The 21,822-nt window shown below is 43.8% G+C and overlaps 1 protein-coding gene and 1 non-coding gene across 2 annotated transcripts in view; one reads left to right on the top strand and one right to left on the bottom strand.

Annotated features, from left to right (window-relative positions):
* The window catches only part of LOC143963805 (CD276 antigen-like), a 40,772-nt gene that overhangs the window by 6,146 nt on the left and 12,804 nt on the right, over nucleotides 1–21,822 (bottom strand). Inside the window, exon 2 of the mRNA XM_077473538.1 lies at nucleotides 16,968–17,369. Within this exon, the coding sequence (XP_077329664.1) occupies nucleotides 16,968–17,369 (402 nt within the window). The remainder of the gene's footprint in view (nucleotides 1–16,967; nucleotides 17,370–21,822) is intronic.
* On the top strand, nucleotides 4,148–4,219 carry TRNAP-AGG (transfer RNA proline (anticodon AGG)). The gene has a single exon. It is a non-coding gene; the product is annotated as a tRNA-Pro (tRNA).

Here is a 21,822-nt window from a genome sequence, read left to right as displayed (position 1 = left end):
GCCATTAAAGTTCCTGTGCGTGTAAAGACAGGTGTCGCAATAATTTTGGTAATAAAAAAAAAATATATATAAAAATATATATATATATATATATATATATATATATATATATATATATATATATATATATATATATATATATATATGTATATATATATATGTATATATGTATGCATATATATATATATATATATATAAAACTAATAACTAATATATATACTAAAACGGCATAGGTGTGACTCCAGCCTTAGACTGGGATGACATTAAAGTTCATGTGCGTGTAAAGACAGGTGTCGCAATAATTTTGGTAATAAAATATTAATATATATATATATATATATATATATATATATATATATATGTATATATATATATATGTATATATGTATGTATATATATATATATATATATATATATATATAAATGCTGGATGGCTCTGTGTGCCATTGTGGGGGGTGAGGGTTCTAAAGAGCGTTAGGCTGGATTCACATCTATGCATTTTGCATTTTTAGTGCTTCCATAGGAAAGCAGAACGTGTTCCATAGGAAACCATGTTAAATGGACTGTAGTACAAATCTGTAAAATGCACAAAGCACTAAAACTGCATAGGTGTGAATCCAGCCTTAGACTGGGATGCCATTAAAGTTCATGTACGTGTAAAGACAGGTGTCGCAATACTTTTGGTAATAAAAAAATACAAAAATATATATATATATATATATAAATGCTGGATGGCTCTGTGTGCCATTGTGGGGGGTGAGAGTTCTAAAGAGCGTTAGGCTGGATTCACATCTATGCATTTATGCATTTTTAGTGCTTCCATAGGAAAGCGGAACGTGTTCCATAGGAAGCCATGTTAAATGGACTGTAGTACAAATCTGCAAAATGTAAAAAGCACTAAAAATGCATAGGTGTGAATCCAGCCTTAGGGGACTCTGCAGCAGACCTGTAGGGGATGAGGTTCCTGGCAGAAGAGAAGGGGTACTCTAGGAAAGGAGGTATCTCCAGGAAGCTGGGGGCACTGTGGGAGACTGTAGGGCCCTGAATGGGCTGGAAAATTGTGAAACTGGAAGCTCTGCGACAAGCTAGGGGGCACTGCAGGGCACTTGGTGGCACCAGGCCCAGACTGGCCATAGGGCATACCGGGCGTTTGCCCGGTGGGCCGCGGTCCCTGGGCTGCATGTTGGAGCAAGAGTGGCCTCTTGATGACTGGGCGGCACGGCGGGAGTTAAGCAGCGACCGCGGTCAGGACGGGGTTAACACAGACCGCGGCCGCCGCTCACCTCGCGCTATACGGACATTCCTAAAGGAGGAAGAGAAGGCTCCTGTCATGTGACATCCAGGAAGTGCCTGCAGGGGACAGACACCGCGCGGGCCGGCCGCGCTGGAGTTGTATCTACAGCAGCAGCCTCTCTCCTAACACCAGCCGGGACACTGTGATGGCTGCACAGGGAGGAGCGGGGTGAGTGGTGGTGAAATGGAGTAGATTGGGGCTGCCTCTTTACTGGTATGGGGATGTCTGTTTGGGGCTGTCTCTTTACTAGCATGGGGCTGTCTCGTCACTGGCATGGGGCTGTCTCGTCACTGGCATGGGGCTGTCTCGTCACTGGCATGTGGGCATGTGGCTGTCTCGTCACTGGCATGTGGCTGTCTCGTCACTGGCATGGGGCTGTCTCGTCACTGGCATGTGGCTGTCTCGTCACTGGCATGGGGCTGTCTCGTCACTGGCATGGGGCTGTCTCGTCACTGGCATGGGGCTGTCTCGTCACTGGCATGGGGCTGTCTCGTCACTGGCATGGGGCTGGGGCTGTCTCGTCACTGGTATGGGGCTGTCTCGTCACTGGTATGGGGCTGTCTCGTCACTGGTATGGGGCTGTCTCTTTACTAGTATGGGGCTGTCTTTTTACTAGTATGAGGCTGTCTGTATGGGGCTGTCTTTTTACTGGTATGGGGCCGTCTTTTTACTGGTATGGGGCCGTCTCTTTACTGGTATGGGGCCGTCTCTTTGCTGGTATGGGGCCGTCTCTTTGCTGGTATGGGGCCGTCTCTTTGCTGGTATGGGGCCGTCTCTTTGCTGGTCTGGGGCCGTCTCTTTGCTGGTCTGGGGCCGTCTCTTTGCTGGTCTGGGGCCGTCTCTTTGCTGGTCTGGGGCCGTCTCTTTGCTGGTCTGGGGCCATCTCTTTGCTGGTCTCGGGCCGTCTCTTTGCTGCTTTGAGGCTGTCTCTTTGCTGCTTTGAGGCTGTCTCTTTGCTGGTCGGGGGCTGTCTCTTTGCTGGTCTGGAGTCATCTTTGCTGGGGATGTCTCTTTGTAGAATTGGGGATGGTTCTGGGGATGAATATCTGGTCACCAACCACCCCCGCGAACGCCTGCCCCACATCTCCGACCTACTCCCCCCAGGGACTGGGCTGCCCAGTTTAAAATGCCCGGGCCTATTTCTTGTCCCAGTCCGGGCCTGGGTGGCACTGTGGGAAGTTGGGGGCCACTGTGGGTGCTAAGCACTTTTAGGGGGTCTGGGGACACTGTGGGAGCTTGGGGGGCTCTATAGGAACTGGAAGTCACTGTGGGACATTAGGGGATCTTCAGCTGGCTGGAAGCCCAGAAGAATGGAGGCTCTGGCCCGGCTCTGAGTCTGATGGGGCTTCTGACACTGTGCTTGGCAACAGTCTCAGGGCTTCTGGATGTCTACACGAGGTTTTAACATTTAACAGGTAAATAATGTACATAAAATACATTGAATGCACATGTAATATTGGGAATATTTTTGATCTGGTCACAAGGTCTTAAGAGCCAAGCAATAAAAGTCCTGTAGCACATGACCATCATCACATGTATAAACGCTAAAGATCATTTCCTTTAAGCAGTACAAATCTGTTTGTATAACATCCCAAGGCTACTCTGCTCCCTAGTAAAAAGGTAACTAGGCATAAAGTAGAAGGAGTGTTGGGAAATTCCGTCAGTCATAAACGATTTTCACCACTTTCCCTTCATTTTTTGCACACATGTAAAAATCTGCATTTTTTACCATAAAATTATTTAAAACTCACAGAACATTATATATTTTCTGAAAGCAGAGGACCTCTAGAATAAAAAGTATAGTAGTTGCAATTTTTTTTTGTTACACAATATTTGTTCAACCATTTACCAAATGCATATTTTCAGGATAAAATATAATGAAAGGAAATGTAGTGCACACAAACACAATATTATACCTATTTTGGGTAAAATATAAAAGATGGGGTTGCGCCAAGTAGATAGATACCAAACAAGTCTTAAAATTGCGTGCACCTGTGGTACCCAAAAATCTCCATAGGCGACGATTTAAAGCCTTTAAGCTCATCATTTTAGCATTAACTGTGATCTCTAGCACATTAATTATGGCTCTCACTCCAACGTTCACAGGGATGCCTCGCATGTGTGATGCTATCGCGGTTTACATACACATGTGCACCCTAGGTTTCCATTTGTGAATGTGTGTGGGGTAATAGGCATTACATTTTTTTTAAATACATTTTATTATAATTGTATTTCATACATTTTTTTCATTTATTTAACTTTGTTAACATTGTTAACAAATCCCCATGTGATAACAAAGAGCAGGTGTCAGGTACTTTTTATGGAGAAACTTTGGGTCTAATAGACCCCAATGTCTTCCCTGCCCTCCAATACATGTAACCAAGCAGGGATCTGCTTGGTTATATGCTTTTAGGGCTGTATCAGCCATATAATGACAGCTCTGAAACTGGAAGTGATGAACTTGTCACCTCCGAATTATTTCGGGCAGAGGAGATCGAAGACTGGTTGTTCTTTGGTCTCCTCCCATCTGCCATGTGGAAGCCCAATGATGTTGGGCTCCCAGGGAGAGCGGGAGAGCCAAGTAACCATGCAGGGTGAGTGTGGCTGGGTGGGACCATGCCATCTGCAGTGTAACAGTGATTGGTGGCAGTTGTGGGATCACTTTCACTTTACAGCTGATAAAAACAAGCATATATTGATGGCTGCTGTTGCTTGTGCTTAACCCTTTAGACATACTATGTACATCCAAAGATCTGAACTAGTTAAAATTCCTTTTGAACAGACAACTCTGAGGGCTTGGGGAAAAATGACCTCATGTCTAAAGTGTTCTGACATGATGTTAGGAAATCAGTTGGCTCGTTGGTCTAGGGGTATGATTCTCGCTTAGGGTGCGAGAGGTCCCGGGTTCAAATCCCGGACGAGCCCTTATTTTAGACCGTAACATGCTTCAAATTATCCCGTAGTAAAAAAAAAAATGCAGAGGCGTGATAAGGCATGTTGTCTGACATCTGTGCTTTGAGACTTTGACCTGCATGCAAACCGGTTATATGATGTAATCAGGGAAACCAAAAGTTTTAACTTGCAAACTCACTCACTGACATGAGAATTAGCGTTTGCAGAAGAAGAGGCCCGCAAATAATTATTATTATTTGAAAGGTCCATTATAACTTCTCAACCAAAAAACAGAAGAGTCTGGGACTTATCTCTCAGGGAATAAAAACACAGTACTTAAAGAGGTTGTAAATTGCCCTGTAATGTTTGTATCTATAGGTAAGTTTAGAATAAGACTTACCTATGGGTACTGTAAATATCTCCTAAACGTGTGCCGTTTAGGAGATATATATTATACACTGCGCCGATGATGCTGCATTAGCTCGGAAGCAATGGCCACCCGTGCCGTTTCTTCAGCAGTCATTATTGTGACTGGTGGCTCCCACGCGCATGGGCGGGAGTGGTGGCTCCGGCCAATCACACAGCTGGAGTCCGCGGCCCCGAAAGGAGGAAGATGGATGCAGCCTGCAGCGGGGATGACACAGGTTTCATTTGCAGGTAAGTGCCACATAATGTGCTAGTATGCCTTTACTTTGCAAGGAAGGGTAATAAAAAAATTATTTTGCAGAGTTTACTTCCTCTTTAAAGAGGGATTCCACCTACAAAAAAAATATTAAAAGCCAGCAGCTATAAATACTACAGCTGCTGACTTTTAATAAATGAACACTCACCTGTCCCGGGGTCCAGCGATGCCGGCAGCCGAGGCCGATCGATCGCTCGGCTCTCGGCTGCTGCCGCCACCATTCTAGGTGAGGGAATCAGGAAGTGAAGCGAATCGGCTTCACTTCCCGGTTCCCTACTGAGCATGCGCGAGTCGCGCAGCGCAATAGGAATTGTCTGCGCTGTCTCTGGGACCCGTGTGTGTCCCAGCAGACAGTGCGGCAGGACAGGAAGAGGCATAGACTCCCATGGGAGTCTATGCCCGGAAGTGGGTGTAAATACCTGTCTTTGACAGGTATCTCCACCCCCCCTGCCCCCTGAAAGGTGCCAATTGTGACACCGGAGGGGGGGAGGGTTCCGATCAGCGGAAGTTCCACTTTAGGGTGGAACTCCGCTTTAAAAACATAATTTTTTTTCTCAGTATAATCCATTGTTAAAAACGCTAATAACATTTGGATGGGTTACATTCCGATCATTATTAAAGCATATGATCATTAGAAATAGCTCTTGTGTCCCCACCCAGTCATATTAGCATATATCTACAAAGCTGTGCCTCTCAGTGTACTTTCAAGGGCGAGGTCACATCTCTCACCCATTAGGACTTCTCAGCACCCAGCAGAGGTCTGAATCTCATGTTAAGATGAGTCTGATTCTCGTATATAGCATATGTGGTCAATTTATGTCTATCAAAAAATAAGCAGTTTACAAGTTCTATGACAATTCAATAATATTGTGAATTTTCTGATTGGATCTCCTCATTAGTGTGCCCTCTTACATAAAGTGTCCTATCAGAGTGCTTCCTTACATCAGATACCTCCATCAGAGTCACCCTTGCATCACATGTCCCCATCAAAGGGACCCCTTACATCAGGTGTTCCCATCAGACTTTCCCTTGCATTAGGTATCCCCATCAGAGTGACCCCTTACATCATGTGTCCCCATTGGAGTGCTTCCTTACATTAGGAGTCCTCATCAGAGTGAACCCTTACATCAGATGTTCCCATCAGACTCTTCCTTGCATCAGGTGTCCCTATCTGAGTGCCCTTTTGCATCAGGTGCCCCCATCAGAGTGTCCCCTTACATTAGAGTGCTTCCTTACATCAGATATCCCCTTTAGGCTCCACCCTTGCATCAGATGTCCCCATCAGTGTGTGCCCTTACATCCCGTTTACTCATCAGAGTACTTCCTTACATCAAATGCCCCCATCAGAATCGCCCTTTGCATCAGGTGTCCCGATCAAGTCCCCACTTGCATCAGATGTCCCCATCAGAATCCCCCTTGCATCTGGTGTCCCCATCAGAGTGACCCTTCGCATCAAGTGTTCCCATCAGAGTGCCCCGTTACATCAGGTGTCCCCATCTGGATGCACCCTTGCATCAGATGTGCCCATCAGAGTGTCCCCTTACATCAAGTTTACTCATCAGAGTACTTCCTTACATCAAATGCCCCTTTGCATCAGATGTCCCCATCAAAGTCCCCTCTTGCATCAGATGTCCCCATCAGAGTGACCCCTCACATCAGGTGTCCACATCAGAGTGTCCCCTTACAACAAGTGTGCTTATTAGAGTACTTCCTTACATTTTGCCCCCACAAGAGTACCCCTTGCATCAGGTGTCCCCATTAGAATCCCCCTTGTATCAGGTGTCCCTTTTAGAGTGACACCTTACATCAGGTGTTCTCATCAGAGTGCCCCATACATCCGGAGTCCCCATCAGAGTGTCCCCTTACATCAGATCTCCCCATCAGACTGCCCCTATACCTTTGAGCACATACCTCTGGCCCACAAAATCTTCTAAAGGTAAAAAATAGTGTAGCGCTTCTGTAATGGTGAATGTGGTCAACACACACACAAAAAAAATTCCAAATAAATGGTCACATGAGAAAGTCCATATACATAAAATAAAGTCCAATGGAATGGGTATGAACTTCCGTGATGTGACTGGTACAAGGATGGTTAGGCCATTTCAAGGAAAGAGAGGGATCTTGCTAAACAGATATACCCATGTAAAACAGCTTGTCTGTAGACATCAGGGAAGTAATAAAATACTCTTACCAACTGTGTTGGACTCACACGGTCATATGACAGTTGAGTTTGTAAAGCTTGGGGTCCCAATCTAGGGCCAGGGGGTGGATCGATGAAGGTCCGTCAAACTGGTGAGAGAACTCCAACCGACTGTGTGCCAAGCGATGTGTTTCACGGATGGAACATCAGGATGGTTTCTTATCCAACTCGGACGTAGCACGATCAACACCGATACTCCGATCACCCCGAAATAGGGTGAAAGATGTTAGAGGTTTTTTAGGCCAAAAAAGGGAAAGAAAAAAGAGAGCTCCACATGGTGCGGGTCAGACGGTATAAAACGGCAAATTTATTTAAAAGTCAAAAAATTATATAAAATATTTTATGACTTAGTGATCACAAAAAGATAGGTAAAAATGAAAGTAAAAGCAATGTAGGGTGCCAACAGCTAGCCCGACGCGTTTCGACACATATGTCTTCGACAGGGGCATGTTGGAGCCCACCACATTGCTAGCAGATTTATGGAGTGTCTGAGACAGTTCCGCCTACAAAAGGGGCGGAAACTTCAGTCTGGGACAACCCCTTACAGGTATGGTAAACAATCATGTCAAACCAAGGTAAACATATTCTAACATGATAAACAAATGTAGATATCAATCTATCATCCATATGTGGCAGTACCTTCTCATACAATACTCAAGTTGGATTTGATAACAGCAAAAAAATAAATCAAAAGATAACGATAATAAACAAATCTCATGCATTGGTCAGAGCTTCCCCAAACTTGTAGGTCAAGGGGGGACCAGTGATAAAGTGGTACACGTGCGAAATTGAATCAAGCACATAAACATAGTTATCAAAACATGTAATATAGCCGCCATATATACTGTATTACAAATCCGTCACCTGGGACAGTTTACTCACAATTGTATTGTATCAAGGTAGGTCTGTGCGCGTCAAGGTGGCAATGTCTGATGATGGTCTATCGTTGTGTGGGTTTAGATGGATCTTGATAACTTGCTGACAGTATACGGCTGAAAATTGTATATACGTTGCCTTAGCAACTGTTAGTACGTGCTATCTATTATGATAAGATTCCGGTCGTATGGCGGAATTACGTCCCGACGTATAGCACGAACGTAACGGCTCTACCAATCCCTGGTGTGCGCATTGCATCATCATGTAAGGGGAGTGTTTAGAAGAGACGTACGTCCCTCTGACCACGAGGCTGAGGCGTGTACGTTTGGACGTCACATAATGTATCCCCCATGTAAAACCATAGAGGAGGGGCATACAGGCTTCGCGCCATTTTGCCGCGTTGTGCACATCTCGCACCACGAGGCGTGACGCGCGGCATCTATTCAAGGCGATCGGAACTTACGATGCAATCGCGTCGCGTCGTGCGTCGTGACGTACGATGCCAACATCACACCCGGAAAAGACGAAGCGTGCGACGCGACAACGTCACATCACGGTGCACATCAAGCCACGTCGAAACCATGGCAACCCGTCCCCAATGTATGGGAACCGTCGTCATGGAGAAAGGGATGCCACAAAAAAAGGAAAAGAAAAAAAACAGACTCCACACTAAGGCTGACATACTGAGGATTAGTGTTAGATCAGTAATGTCAAATGGAAAATAAAATGGGTAAAAAAGATGATCCAATCATATGAAATCTAGTTCTGGACCCACGAAAAGAACAGAGCCTCGTGGGCACCAAGGGCACATAAGTCTCAAAATGGGCCAAACTTAAATTGGTCCAGGATGAGGCGTACATGACAAAGACGCAAGCTATACCCAGTGGTCAAATGGAAAAGTTATATTTGTTTATATGTTTCCCAGAGAGAGCTGCACTTGCCCTAAGTCATATGGGGCTCAGGGGAAAATGCAATGTTGTACATGGGCACACATATCTGTGGTGAGGCATAAGGCAGAAATTCAAAAACGTGTAAAAAGAACTGTAAATTGAGCTGGAGACGTGAATGTGAGTGAGTCCCCTGTAGATTCAAAAAAGCAACACGAGATGTGCGTAACAAGTTCCAAGGACAGTGATTGTCACATGGTTGAAGATTGGCAAGATCAGTGAGGTAGTAATAAGAATAAAGAAGGTAGGACAAATATTGTGTCTAAAAGAGAAAGAAAAATTAAATAAATAAATAGTGGAAGTGAGGACGTGGTGTTAATAACCTGTAACCAAATGTATTAAGCCTGATTAATGAAACTGTTAATGTCCCAATCTGTATTCATGCCATGGGGGGAGTAGCACCTCAATTCATAGATCCAAAAAGTCTCGAGGCGCGACACCCCCCGTAGGCAGGAATCTCCCCTCCAGCTTGGAACAAATTTGTCTATGATTTGGAAACGTGTGCCTGTAGGATCTCTATTGTGTTTTTCGAGGTAGTGTCTCGGGACCGTGTGTTTGTCACAGCCTTTTTTAATTTTACTAAGGTGTTCATTGACTCTAATTGAAAAATTGCGAATGGTACGACCGACATATTGTTTGTTGCAAGGGCATGTGATCAGGTAAACAATATATCTGGTGGTGCAAGTAGTGAAGTGTTTCATAGAGTACCTACGTGAGGTGGCCGTGGATACAAAAGAATCGCTCTTCCTCTTGCCCAACATATTATGTATACAGACATTGCATTTTCTGCAGGGAAAGTAACCTTTACTCTGTGGAAAAAATTGGATGGGTCTGGGAATGTCTATTACATTGGGGGAGATATCACTTTGTATCGATCGGGCTCCTCTGTAGATAATTCCAGCTTTCTCAGGGATTGTTCCTCCTAGAATTTGGTCACTGCATAATACCTTCCAGTGCCTATTGATAATTTTCTTTATCTCATTGTGTTGTGTAGAGAAAGTGGTAAAAAAAGACCATTTGAATTTATCATTTGTTTTTGTTTTGGGTTTCTTTTGGACAAGGGAGGACCTATCAGTTTGTAAAGCTATTTGGATATCGGCATCAAGAGCGCATGGGTCATAACCCTTGTCTAAGAACCTCTTGCGGATGGTATAGGATTGGGAAATAAAATCGCTAACATTAGTGCAGTTACGCCTCAGTCTGAGAAATTGGCCACGTGGGACGGATCTAAGCCACTGGTGGTGATGGCAGCTATCAACAGGAATATATCCGTTCCTGTCTGTTGGTTTAAAAAAGGTTCTCAAGACTAGGCGTTTCTGCACTACTGTGACTTCCAAGTCCAAAAAGTGTATGTTAGTGGTACTGGCTTCAAAGGTCAAATGGATACCGCGATCGTTATTGTTAAGGGTTGCCATGAAGGCATCCAGAGATGGCCGGCTACCCCTCCACAGGAGGAGGATGTCGTCTATATATCTTGCCCACAGCACCAATTCAGGCCTGTCCAGGGCATAGACGACATCCTCCTCCCACTGGGCCAAAAACAGATTTGCCAAACTGGGTGCATATTTTGCCCCCATGGCAACCCCTTTGATCTGGGTATAAAAGGTACCCTGAAACCAGAAATAATTATGGGACGTAGCGAATTCTAGTAATTGCATAATAAAATTTCTGTGTATCACAGGAAGTGTAGAGTCCCTTGAGAGAAATAACTCCACAGCACCTAAACCTAAGTGCTGTGGGATGCAGGTGTACAGTGCGGACACATCAGCTGTGACTAGAATAAGATCGTCATGGTACTGTATGTTTTCTAATAATCGAATAGTGTCGCCTGTATCCTGTAAATAAGATGGTATACTTCTTACTAAGGGCTGGAGATAAGAATCTATATATTTCCCTATTCGCGAAGTAATGGAATCTATACCACTAACAATTGGACGGCCTGGTGGATTCACTGGGTCCTTATGTATTTTGGGTAGTTGGTATATTGTCGGAATACGTGGTGCCAGTGGAATCATGAATTCCCTCTACTTTTTATTTAAAATATTCAAAGAGAAACCTTCATCTATAATCTGTGTAAGTTCTTTTTTATATTTGGAAGTAGGGTTCCCAGATAGGGGGCTGTAAGTGGTGACGTCGCTCAACAATCTATTCATTTCGTCAACGTAACGTGTTTTGTCTAGTACCACTAGACCACCCCCCTTGTCTGCAGGGCGGATGATAAGGTTTTTTCTTTCACACAGGGATTTGAGGCCCTGTGCTATAGAAGGGTCTTGGTGTACCCTTTTAGTAGGCAACTTATCCAAATAATTTAAAACAAGATTTTTAAAAACATTAATGGATGGGGGTATTCAATGGAAAAAGAAAACGGACACAGTAGGAGCGGGTATTTTTAATCTCAGTACAGTAACATTGTCAGCGAGTGAAAAACGCATTTTAGATAAGGGCCTTAAATTTGTCCCACCTAAAAAACTCAATAAATGTAATACATTTATTGATGTGCAGAAATTCATCCGTAAGTTACACATTCAGAGACATTTTTTGTCTTCACCTAGCAGAACCAATGCAGTTCCAGATTCCACACTAGTTAGACATTCTGGATTGAGCAATCCTTCTTTGTTCAACCCAGGTATTTTACCCCCATCCATTAATGTTTTTAAAAATCTTGTTTTAAATGATTTGGATAAGTTGCCTACTAAAAGGGTACACCAAGACCCTTCTATAGCACAGGGCCTCAAATCCCTGTGTGAAAGAAAAAACCTTATCATCCGCCCTGCAGACAAGGGGGGTGGTCTAGTGGTACTAGACAAAACACGTTACGTTGACGAAATGAATAGATTGTTGAGCGACGTCACCACTTACAGCCCCCTATCTGGGAACCCTACTTCCAAATATAAAAAAGAACTTACACGGATTATAGATGAAGGTTTCTCTTTGAATATTTTAAATAAAAAGGAGAGGGAATTCATGATTCCACTGGCACCACGTATTCCGACAATATACCAACTACCCAAAATACATAAGGACCCAGTGAATCCACCAGGCCGTCCAATTGTTAGTGGTATAGATTCCATTACTTCGCGAATAGGGAAATATATAGATTCTTATCTCCAGCCCTTAGTAAGAAGTATACCATCTTATTTACAGGATACAGGCGACACTATTCGATTATTAGAAAACATACAGTACCATGACGATCTTATTCTAGTCACAGCTGATGTGTCCGCACTGTACACCTGCATCCCACAGCACTTAGGTTTAGGTGCTGTGGAGTTATTTCTCTCAAGGGACTCTACACTTCCTGTGATACACAGAAATTTTCTTATGCAATTACTAGAATTCGCTACGTCCCATAATTATTTCTGGTTTCAGGGTACCTTTTATACCCAGATCAAAGGGGTTGCCATGGGGGCAAAATATGCACCCAGTTTGGCCAATCTGTTTATGGCCCAGTGGGAGGAGGATGTCGTCTATGCCCTGGACAGGCCTGAATTGGTGCTGTGGGCAAGATATATAGACGACATCCTCCTCCTGTGGAGGGGTAGCCGGCCATCTCTGGATGCCTTCATGGCAACCCTTAACAATAACGATCGCGGTATCCATTTGACCTTTGAAGCCAGTACCACTAACATACACTTTTTGGACTTGGAAGTCACAGTAGTGCAGAAACGCCTAGTCTTGAGAACCTTTTTTAAACCAACAGACAGGAACGGATATATTCCTGTTGATAGCTGCCATCACCACCAGTGGCTTAGATCCGTCCCACGTGGCCAATTTCTCAGACTGAGGCGTAACTGCACTAATGTTAGCGATTTTATTTCCCGATCCTATACCATCCGCAAGAGGTTCTTAGACAAGGGTTATGACCCATGCGCTCTTGATGCCGATATCCAAATAGCTTTACAAACTGATAGGTCCTCCCTTGTCCAAAAGAAACCCAAAACAAAAACAAATGATAAATTCAAATGGTCTTTTTTTACCACTTTCTCTACACAACACAATGAGATAAAGAAAATTATCAATAGGCACTGGAAGGTATTATGCAGTGACCAAATTCTAGGAGGAACAATCCCTGAGAAAGCTGGAATTATCTACAGAGGAGCCCGATCGATACAAAGTGATATCTCCCCCAATGTAATAGACATTCCCAGACCCATCCAATTTTTTCCACAGAGTAAAGGTTACTTTCCCTGCAGAAAATGCAATGTCTGTATACATAATATGTTGGGCAAGAGGAAGAGCGATTCTTTTGTATCCACGGCCACCTCACGTAGGTACTCTATGAAACACTTCACTACTTGCACCACCAGATATATTGTTTACCTGATCACATGCCCTTGCAACAAACAATATGTCGGTCGTACCATTCGCAATTTTTCAATTAGAGTCAATGAACACCTTAGTAAAATTAAAAAAGGCTGTGACAAACACACGGTCCCGAGACACTACCTCGAAAAACACAATAGAGATCCTACAGGCACACGTTTCCAAATCATAGACAAATTTGTTCCAAGCTGGAGGGGAGATTCCTGCCTACGGGGGGTGTCGCGCCTCGAGACTTTTTGGATCTATGAATTGAGGTGCTACTCCCCCCATGGCATGAATACAGATTGGGACATTAACAGTTTCATTAATCAGGCTTAATACATTTGGTTACAGGTTATTAACACCACGTCCTCACTTCCACTATTTATTTATTTAATTTTTCTTTCTCTTTTAGACACAATATTTGTCCTACCTTCTTTATTCTTATTACTACCTCACTGATCTTGCCAATCTTCAACCATGTGACAATCACTGTCCTTGGAACTTGTTACGCACATCTCGTGTTGCTTTTTTGAATCTACAGGGGACTCACTCACATTCACGTCTCCAGCTCAATTTAGGCCGCGTACACACGCGGGGACTGTTCGCTGAAACTGTCCGCTGAAACCAAGTTTCAGCGGACAGTCCGCTCGTGTGTGGGCTTTCAGCGGACAGTTTCAGCGAACAGTCCGCTGAACAAGGTTTTTCGGAAATTCCGAAAAACTGTCCGCTGAAACCTTGTTTCAGCGGACAGTCCCCACGTGTGTAGGCTTGTTCGTCAAACAAAGTTGCGCGCATGCTCAGAAAGGATTTTCACGCCGAAAGTTATAATGCAGTGTATAGGACTCGTATTTTTCGTCCCGTCGTACGTGCCGTTCACGTCATCGCGCACGGTTTCAGCAAACTGTTCGTCCGTCGTGTGTGGCCATGTCCGTCCATGTTAATTTTGAGCGGACTGTTTGCCGAAACTGTTTGACGGACAAAGTTGGGCGAACAGTCCCCGCGTGTGTACGCGGCCTTACAGTTCTTTTTACATGTTTTTGAATTTCTGCCTTATGCCTCACCACAGATATGTGTGCCCATGTACAACATTGCATTTTCCCCTGAGCCCCATATGACTTAGGGCAAGTGCAGCTCTCTCTGGGAAACATATAAACAAATATAACTTTTCCATTTGACCACTGGGTATAGCTTGCGTCTTTGTCATGTACGCCTCATCCTGGACCAATTTAAGTTTGGCCCATTTTGAGACTTATGTGCCCTTGGTGCCCACGAGGCTCTGTTCTTTTTGTGGGTCCAGAACTAGATTTCATATGATTGGATCATCTTTTTTACCCATTTTATTTTCCATTTGACATTACTGATCTAACACTAATCCTCAGTATGTCAGCCTTAGTGTGGAGTCTGGTTTTTTTCTTTTCCTTTTTTTGTGGCATCCCTTTCTCCATGACGACGGTTCCCATACATTGGGGACGGGTTGCCATGGTTTCGACGTGGCTTGATGTGCACCGTGATGTGACGTTGTCGCGTCGCACGCTTCGTCTTTTCCGGGTGTGATGTTGGCATCGTACGTCACGACGCACGACGCGACACGATTGCATCGTAAGTTCCGATCGCCTTGAATAGATGCCGCGCGTCGCGCCTCGTGGTGCGAGACGTGCACAACGCGGCAAAATGGCGCGAAGCCTGTATGCCCCTCCTCTATGGTTTTACATGGGGGATACATTATGTGACGTCCAAACGTACACGCCTCAGCCTCGTGGTCAGAGGGACGTACGTCTCTTCTAAACACCCCCCTTACATGATGATGCAATGCGCACACCAGGGATTGGTAGAGCCGTTACGTTCGTGCTATACGTCGGGACGTAATTCCGCCATACGACCGGAATCTTATCATAATAGATAGCACATACTAACAGTTGCTAAGGCAACGTATATACAATTTTCAGCCGTATACTGTCAGCAAGTTATCAAGATCCATCTAAACCCACACAACGATAGACCATCATCAGACATTGCCACCTTGACACGCACAGACCTACCTTGATACAATACAATTGTGAGTAAACTGTCCCAGGTGACGGATTTGTAATACAGTATATATGGCAGCTATATTACATGTTTTGATAACTATGTTTATGTGCTTGATTCAATTTCGCACGTGTACCACTTTATCACTGGTCCCCCCTTGACCTACAAGTTTGGGGAAGCTCCGACCAATGCATGAGATTTGTTTATTATCGTTATCTTTTGATTTATTTTTTTGCTGTTATCAAATCCAACTTGAGTATTGTATGAGAAGGTACTGCCACATATGGATGATAGATTGATGTCTACATTTGTTTATCATGTTAGAATATGTTTACCTTGGTTTGACATGATTGTTTACCATACCTGTAAGGGGTTGTCCCAGACTGAAGTTTCCGCCCCTTTTGTAGGCGGAACTGTCTCAGACACTCCATAAATCTGCTAGCAATGTGGTGGGCTCCAACATGCCCCTGTCGAAGACATATGTGTCGAAACGCGTCGGGCTAGCTGTTGGCACCCTACATTGCTTTTACTTTCATTTTTACCTATCTTTTTGTGATCACTAAGTCATAAAATATTTTATATAATTTTTTGACTTTTAAATAAATTTGCCGTTTTATACCGTCTGACCCGCACCATGTGGAGCTCTCTTTTTTCTTTCCCTTTTTTGGCCTAAAAAACCTCTAACATCTTTCACCCTATTTCGGGGTGATCGGAGTATCGGTGTTGATCGTGCTACGTCCGAGTTGGATAAGAAACCATCCTGATGTTCCATCCGTGAAACACATCGCTTGGCACACAGTCGGTTGGAGTTCTCTCACCAGTTTGACGGACCTTCATCGATCCACCCCCTGGCCCTAGATTGGGACCCCAAGCTTTACAAACTCAACTGTCATATGACCGTGTGAGTCCAACACAGTTGGTAAGAGTATTTTATTACTTCCCTGATGTCTACAGACAAGCTGTTTTACATGGGTATATCTGTTTAGCAAGATCCCTCTCTTTCCTTGAAATGGCCTAACCATCCTTGTACCAGTCACATCACGGAAGTTCATACCCATTCCATTGGACTTTATTTTATGTATATGGACTTTCTCATGTGACCATTTATTTGGAATTTTTTTTGTGTGTGTGTTGACCACATTCACCATTACAGAAGCGCTACACTATTTTTTACCTTTTGACTGTTGAACTTTGTTTGTTTTAAGTGTTGGCAGCTGCTTTTTTTGTTTTACATTTAGTTATAGCGCAGTGTTTTCCCCCACTTTTTCCACAAAATCTTCTGGCAGTTGGTGTTCCTTACTCCTGCACTGAACTGCTCACATGTAATGATGTGTTACCATTATTCAGTGCAGTAGTATTCCAAGCCCAGACCAGTGTGATAGCACACCCCCAAATGGTGGGTCCATGGCAGCCTGGTCGCAGAAGAAGCGGGTTGACTGACACTGGATTTTGCAGCAAAAACTGTTTTTTTTTTTCATTTTTACTTTCTGGTCTATTAATTTTGCTTTGACCAATAAAACTTACAAGAGTTGGAAATAATGTCCCCCAGGACATCAACCAGTGGCAGAATCAGCAAAAGGCACAGGCCTTCTTGGTGATCTACAGAGGAAGGTGGCTAACAAGGTGTATTCACAATTCCTTTCAGCTAGTTGAATGGAGAAACACCAGCCATTAAAATAAAGAACCCACATACAAGTAATGAAAATTGTAAGGTTTTTGAAGATTTGAGAACATTTTTTTTACCCTTTACAATGACTTCTTGGGGTTTATCCTCAGAGATGGTCAGTGTCACCACGCAACATCTATGTTGGCTCCATGGTTTCAGTGGAAGTAAAGTGATCCAGCAGGTATATTTCCCAGTGTCCTCTTTGGTCACTCTGTGGAGACTCAGCTTTGCATTTCCATCCTGATACCAGGTTCGGCCCACCAACGTGCGGCCTATAAAGCGCTCATTCTGCTGGTCACCTTCTTCCTTCCCATTCTGGAAGTGGACCACCAGGTCTATCTCGGTGTGCTCCTTCTGCCAGGAGACTTGCACGCCTCTTTTATTTACCCCTTTTGGTGAGGAAAAAGAGCAAGGCAGGTGGGCAGTGTCCCCCAATTTGACGGTGATGTTCTGTTCCTGTTTTGGGCATTCCTTTAACCCTAAGAAAGTTAGAAAAAACAAAAAGTAATAAAGAGGTGATAATAAACAGAACTTGTCACTTAAGAAATATCGTAATTAAAGAGGAAGTAAACCCTGATGTGTTTACTTCCTCTTTGATTCCCTGCAAAGGTAAAGCATAATGGATTACTATTCATCGCATAGTAGTCCATTATGTGTCACTTACCTGACACAGGAGCCAGCGAAGTCACCGCTGTCCCCTGTAGTCCGGCGCATCCATCTTCTCGGTGGGTCTCGCTGCTCCGCCGCTGTCATTCGGCGAAGCCGCGATGACGTCACTCACGCGCATGCGCACGGGAGCCACCACTCGCGGCATATCACCGTAGACAGCAGTGCCTGTCTTTCGGCAAATATCTCCTAAACCATGTAGGTTTAGGAGATATTTCTTGGACCTACAGGTAAGCCTTAATCTAGGCTTACCTGTAGGTTAAAGTTGGTTGTAAGGGTTTACAACCACTTTAAGGTATATGTATTGTAAATCCCAAATCTAGTTTTAGTATGGCATCGTGACTTAATGTATACTGTAGAACTAAAGGAAAAACTTTTTTGTTTTTGAGCACTGAGGATTCAATTGTGAAAGGGGTAGGGCTGAAGATTCTGATGTGGAAGGTGAAAAGACCAGGGACTCCAAGATTTGACATACTTTTAAAGGGGTGCCGTAACTAATAAACATTGAGGTACCGTTCTAAATTACTTCTTTTGCCACAAACTTATATTTTAAGAGCTTCCTGTTTCCATAAAACAAATTACCTGACTTGCAGTTGGTTATGTGGCCTATGGTGTCCATTTTACGAAATTGTCCTCCCTACTTACCTTTGATCTCTATCATTCTTCATCCAGGTGTCCTTCATCCCTCCCTGCAAAGCCATCTGCTCCCTGATAAACTGCTAGAACTAGATTCTCACAAAAATAATAAAAGATTATTGAGATCTAAACACAGTTCCCCTTAGGTTCAAATTTTTCTTCTCTGCACTATGCACATCCTATAGACCAGTGATGATCAGCTTACTGATTGTAAACCTCAGACAAGAAATATGAACAAAGAATATCCCTCTACAGTGTGTACTTGTCTCAATTAAGAGTACTAAGTGTCACTTTTGTCTGCTGCTTTATTCCTCTGCTATCAGCATAAATTACTTCTGCCAAGTTTTCCTGACACTTAGGCCGCGTACACACGGTCGGACTTTCCGACGGCAAATGTGCGATCAGAGCTTATTGTCGGAAATTCCAACCGTGTGTAGGCTCCATTGGACAGTTTCTGTTGGAATTTCCGTCAAACAAAATTTGAGATCTGGATCTCAAATTTTACGACAACAATATCCATTGTCGGAAATTCCGATCGTGTGTACACAATTCCGACACACAAAGTTCCACACATGCTCGGAATCAAGCAGAAGAGCCGCACTGGCTATTGAACTTCATTTTTCTCGGCTCGTTGTACGTGTTTTAAGTCACCGCGTTCTTGACTTTTCGCAATTTCCGACCAATTTTGAGTGACCATGTGTATGCAAGATAAGTTTGAGCCAACATCCGTCGGAAAAATTCCATGGATTTTTTTGTCGGAATGTCCGATTAATGTCCAATAATGTGTACGAGGCATAAGGCTACTTTCACACTGGGGTGTTGGGGGCGTCGGCGGTAAAGTGCCGCTATTTTTTGCCGGCACTTCAGCGGTGCTACCCATTGCTTTCAACGGGCAGTGGCACTGTAGGAGCGGTGTATACATTTTTTTGGGCATCCTGCCAGCACTTGGCTTTCACACTGGAGTGAGAGGAGAGGCTCTTTACAGGCACTTTGTAAGCGCTATTTTTAGCGCTATAGCGCCTGTAAAGCGCCTCAGTGGGAAAGCAGCCTTAGCCCTTGTACACACGGTCGGAGATTCCGACAACCAAGTCCGTCGGATTTTGTCCGAAACTGTTGCATACACACGGTCGGACAAAGTTGTCGGAAAATCCGATCTTTCAGAACGTGACCACGTAATTTCGTTACGACGGGACTACGTTCAGGCTAGTAGCCAATAGCTTTGATGGAGGAATTTGATCTGAGCATGCTTTGCACTTTGTCCGATCGGAATTCTCTACACATGATCGGAGTATGTCCTATCGGAGCATTTTGTCGGAAAATATTTCCAGCAAAATGGAAAAGTTGGTCCGACGGATATTCTGACGGAAACAGTCCGATGGAGACCACACACAGTCGGAATATCCAACAAAACGCTCCGATCGGACACATTCCGTCGGAATCTCCGATCGTGTGTACAAGGGCTTAGAGAAAAATGGTGACAGGAGAGGAACCTCCAGCTGTCTGACACCCACAGCTGTGCTCCTATATGCTGTGTGGATGGGGGTGTGCCCCTTCCATCCAATAAGCTCTCTGAGCTCTCTTCACTGAGCTTTGCAGAGTGTAAGTTCAGCTCTCCACCCCTTTTTCTGAACTCTCAGACAAGCTTTATAATTCAGCACTTTGAACAGATGTACAGAAGAGAGGGCTGCAGATAGACAGGTGCAACTTATGTAGAAGGATGTGTTTAATCTCTGTACATCACCTGAGGCCAGTCACTTCACTGGGTATATGTAAGGGACCCCACATAATAGTCAGCATTTATAATGAAAAGGAATACCGTGGTCATATGCTGCTAACATACTGCCGGAGATGGTCATAGTCCAGGAGTGGTTAGAGGCTCTTAAGACTGCTGGAGATCGCTACCATTAGAGCCTCTTTATCAGTGTTTCCACTATTGGGGTTGAAAGGCCACACACAAAGTACCAAGGGTTTGCAGGTTGGACATCAGGGCTAGAGACTCCTTGAATGAAGTTACTGTGGATCTATATATGCCCTTACAGTGGATGAACACTTTACACTGAATCCAGCAACGATCAAACAAGGATTCAACTTTTGCAACAATATACTGTATGTGGTTAAATTGTTTGGGTTTAAATACACTTTAAAGCAAAACTAAACCCTCCTTTTGTTTTCAGCCAAGGAAGCTGCCATCTTGGCCTCTGTTTGACCTTCGACTGCCATGGTGCTGCACATGTGATCAGTTATAACACCGGCCATTTGATGGTTTGACAGCTTGGTTGAGAGCACAAGCAAATTGAACAGTTACATTCTCGGCACGTGCCGGGAATGTAACTTTTTTTTTAAATTGTCAAATAAATGGGTTTAGTTCTGCTTTAAAGCGGAGTTCCACCCATTTCTGTGTTTATTAAAAATCAGCAGCTACAAAAAGTGTACTTGCTAACTTTTAATAAGCCTGACGCTCACCTGTCACACATTCCAGTGTTGCAGCCGCCCAAAGCCTTGCTTCTCTCCTTTTCCTCTCCGTGGCGCTGACAGTGTCCTGAATGGGACCTTGGATGTGTCCCAGAAGATTGCAGGGAGGGAGGGGGGAGAGGAGAACTTCACTTTGGTGCCGCACCATGAGCGGAAGTGGGAGCTGGGTACCTGTCAAAAATAGGTATCTGCCCCCCCACCAAAAAAAAAAAATTTACATGCCATGTAGAATCTCAGGGGGGCAGTAGTCTTTAAAGCGGAAGTTCCACTTTTTGGTGCAACTCCCCTTTAAGCTCATATTAAGAGGTTCCAAATCCTGCTAAATAAAATTGTGTCAGGTCAAGGCCACAATTTTTACAGAAGAGATTTGAAAAATAAAGGCCAATGTAAAACAAAAATACAAGAGTAACCAAAAATTGTGGCCGAAGAGAGAAGAGTGTTTGCAACATTGCTGTAACTACAAATACGTTTAGTGTTTGTAGTTATTGATATTTTTGTCCATAAAAGTAACTGAAAATCTGAAAATGACTTTTTTTGTCGAAGTTCTCTAAACAATGGGTCTTCCAAGTTCCTAATATTTGACCAAAAGTGCACAAGAGTAGTCAAGTTCACTAAGGATTGGTGTCATTGTTTGGTGGACCTATCGGCAGATATCTTTCCATGTGAAGTCTATACATAGTGGATGCCTCGTCAAAGACTTTCACTGGTTTTTCTCTCTAAAATGAAAGCTCTGTATTGAAGCCACAAGTATCTGTTTCTCCACAAACACAGTATAGTAGAGGACATCTTGGTACTATAGAGAAACAAAGGACAAAACAAACATTGGAGACCTTCAATGGAGATCCAATTGTAAATGATCAAAGTTGACCCATGTGGTGGGTAGCAAAGAGTATACCAACTTTCTATATTATCCAAAAAATCCACAAACATGGTTCCAGACCCTCAGATTATTAATTGTTTTGAAAATGACTGGCCCACTGGTGCGGGTATGCAAAAAAGTAAGATTTAAGACTAAAAAAGGACAGTTTACCAAATGCCAATTTTTTCAAAGGATACTTGGGATGTTCTGCTTGGCATAAGTGTGCTCAAATTGGAGAGTTAATCGTTATTCAGAGGGATTGGCATCTAATTATTTTACACACCTATTTTCTATCAAAA

Source organism: Lithobates pipiens, unplaced genomic scaffold (assembly GCF_037356315.1).
Source record: "Lithobates pipiens isolate NorthernLeopardFrog02 unplaced genomic scaffold, aLitPip1_a1.2 Scaffold_8, whole genome shotgun sequence".
Taxonomy (NCBI): Eukaryota; Metazoa; Chordata; class Amphibia; order Anura; family Ranidae; genus Lithobates; species Lithobates pipiens.
Note: the sequence above shows the minus strand (reverse complement) of the source record. Positions and strands in the feature narration are given on the sequence as shown.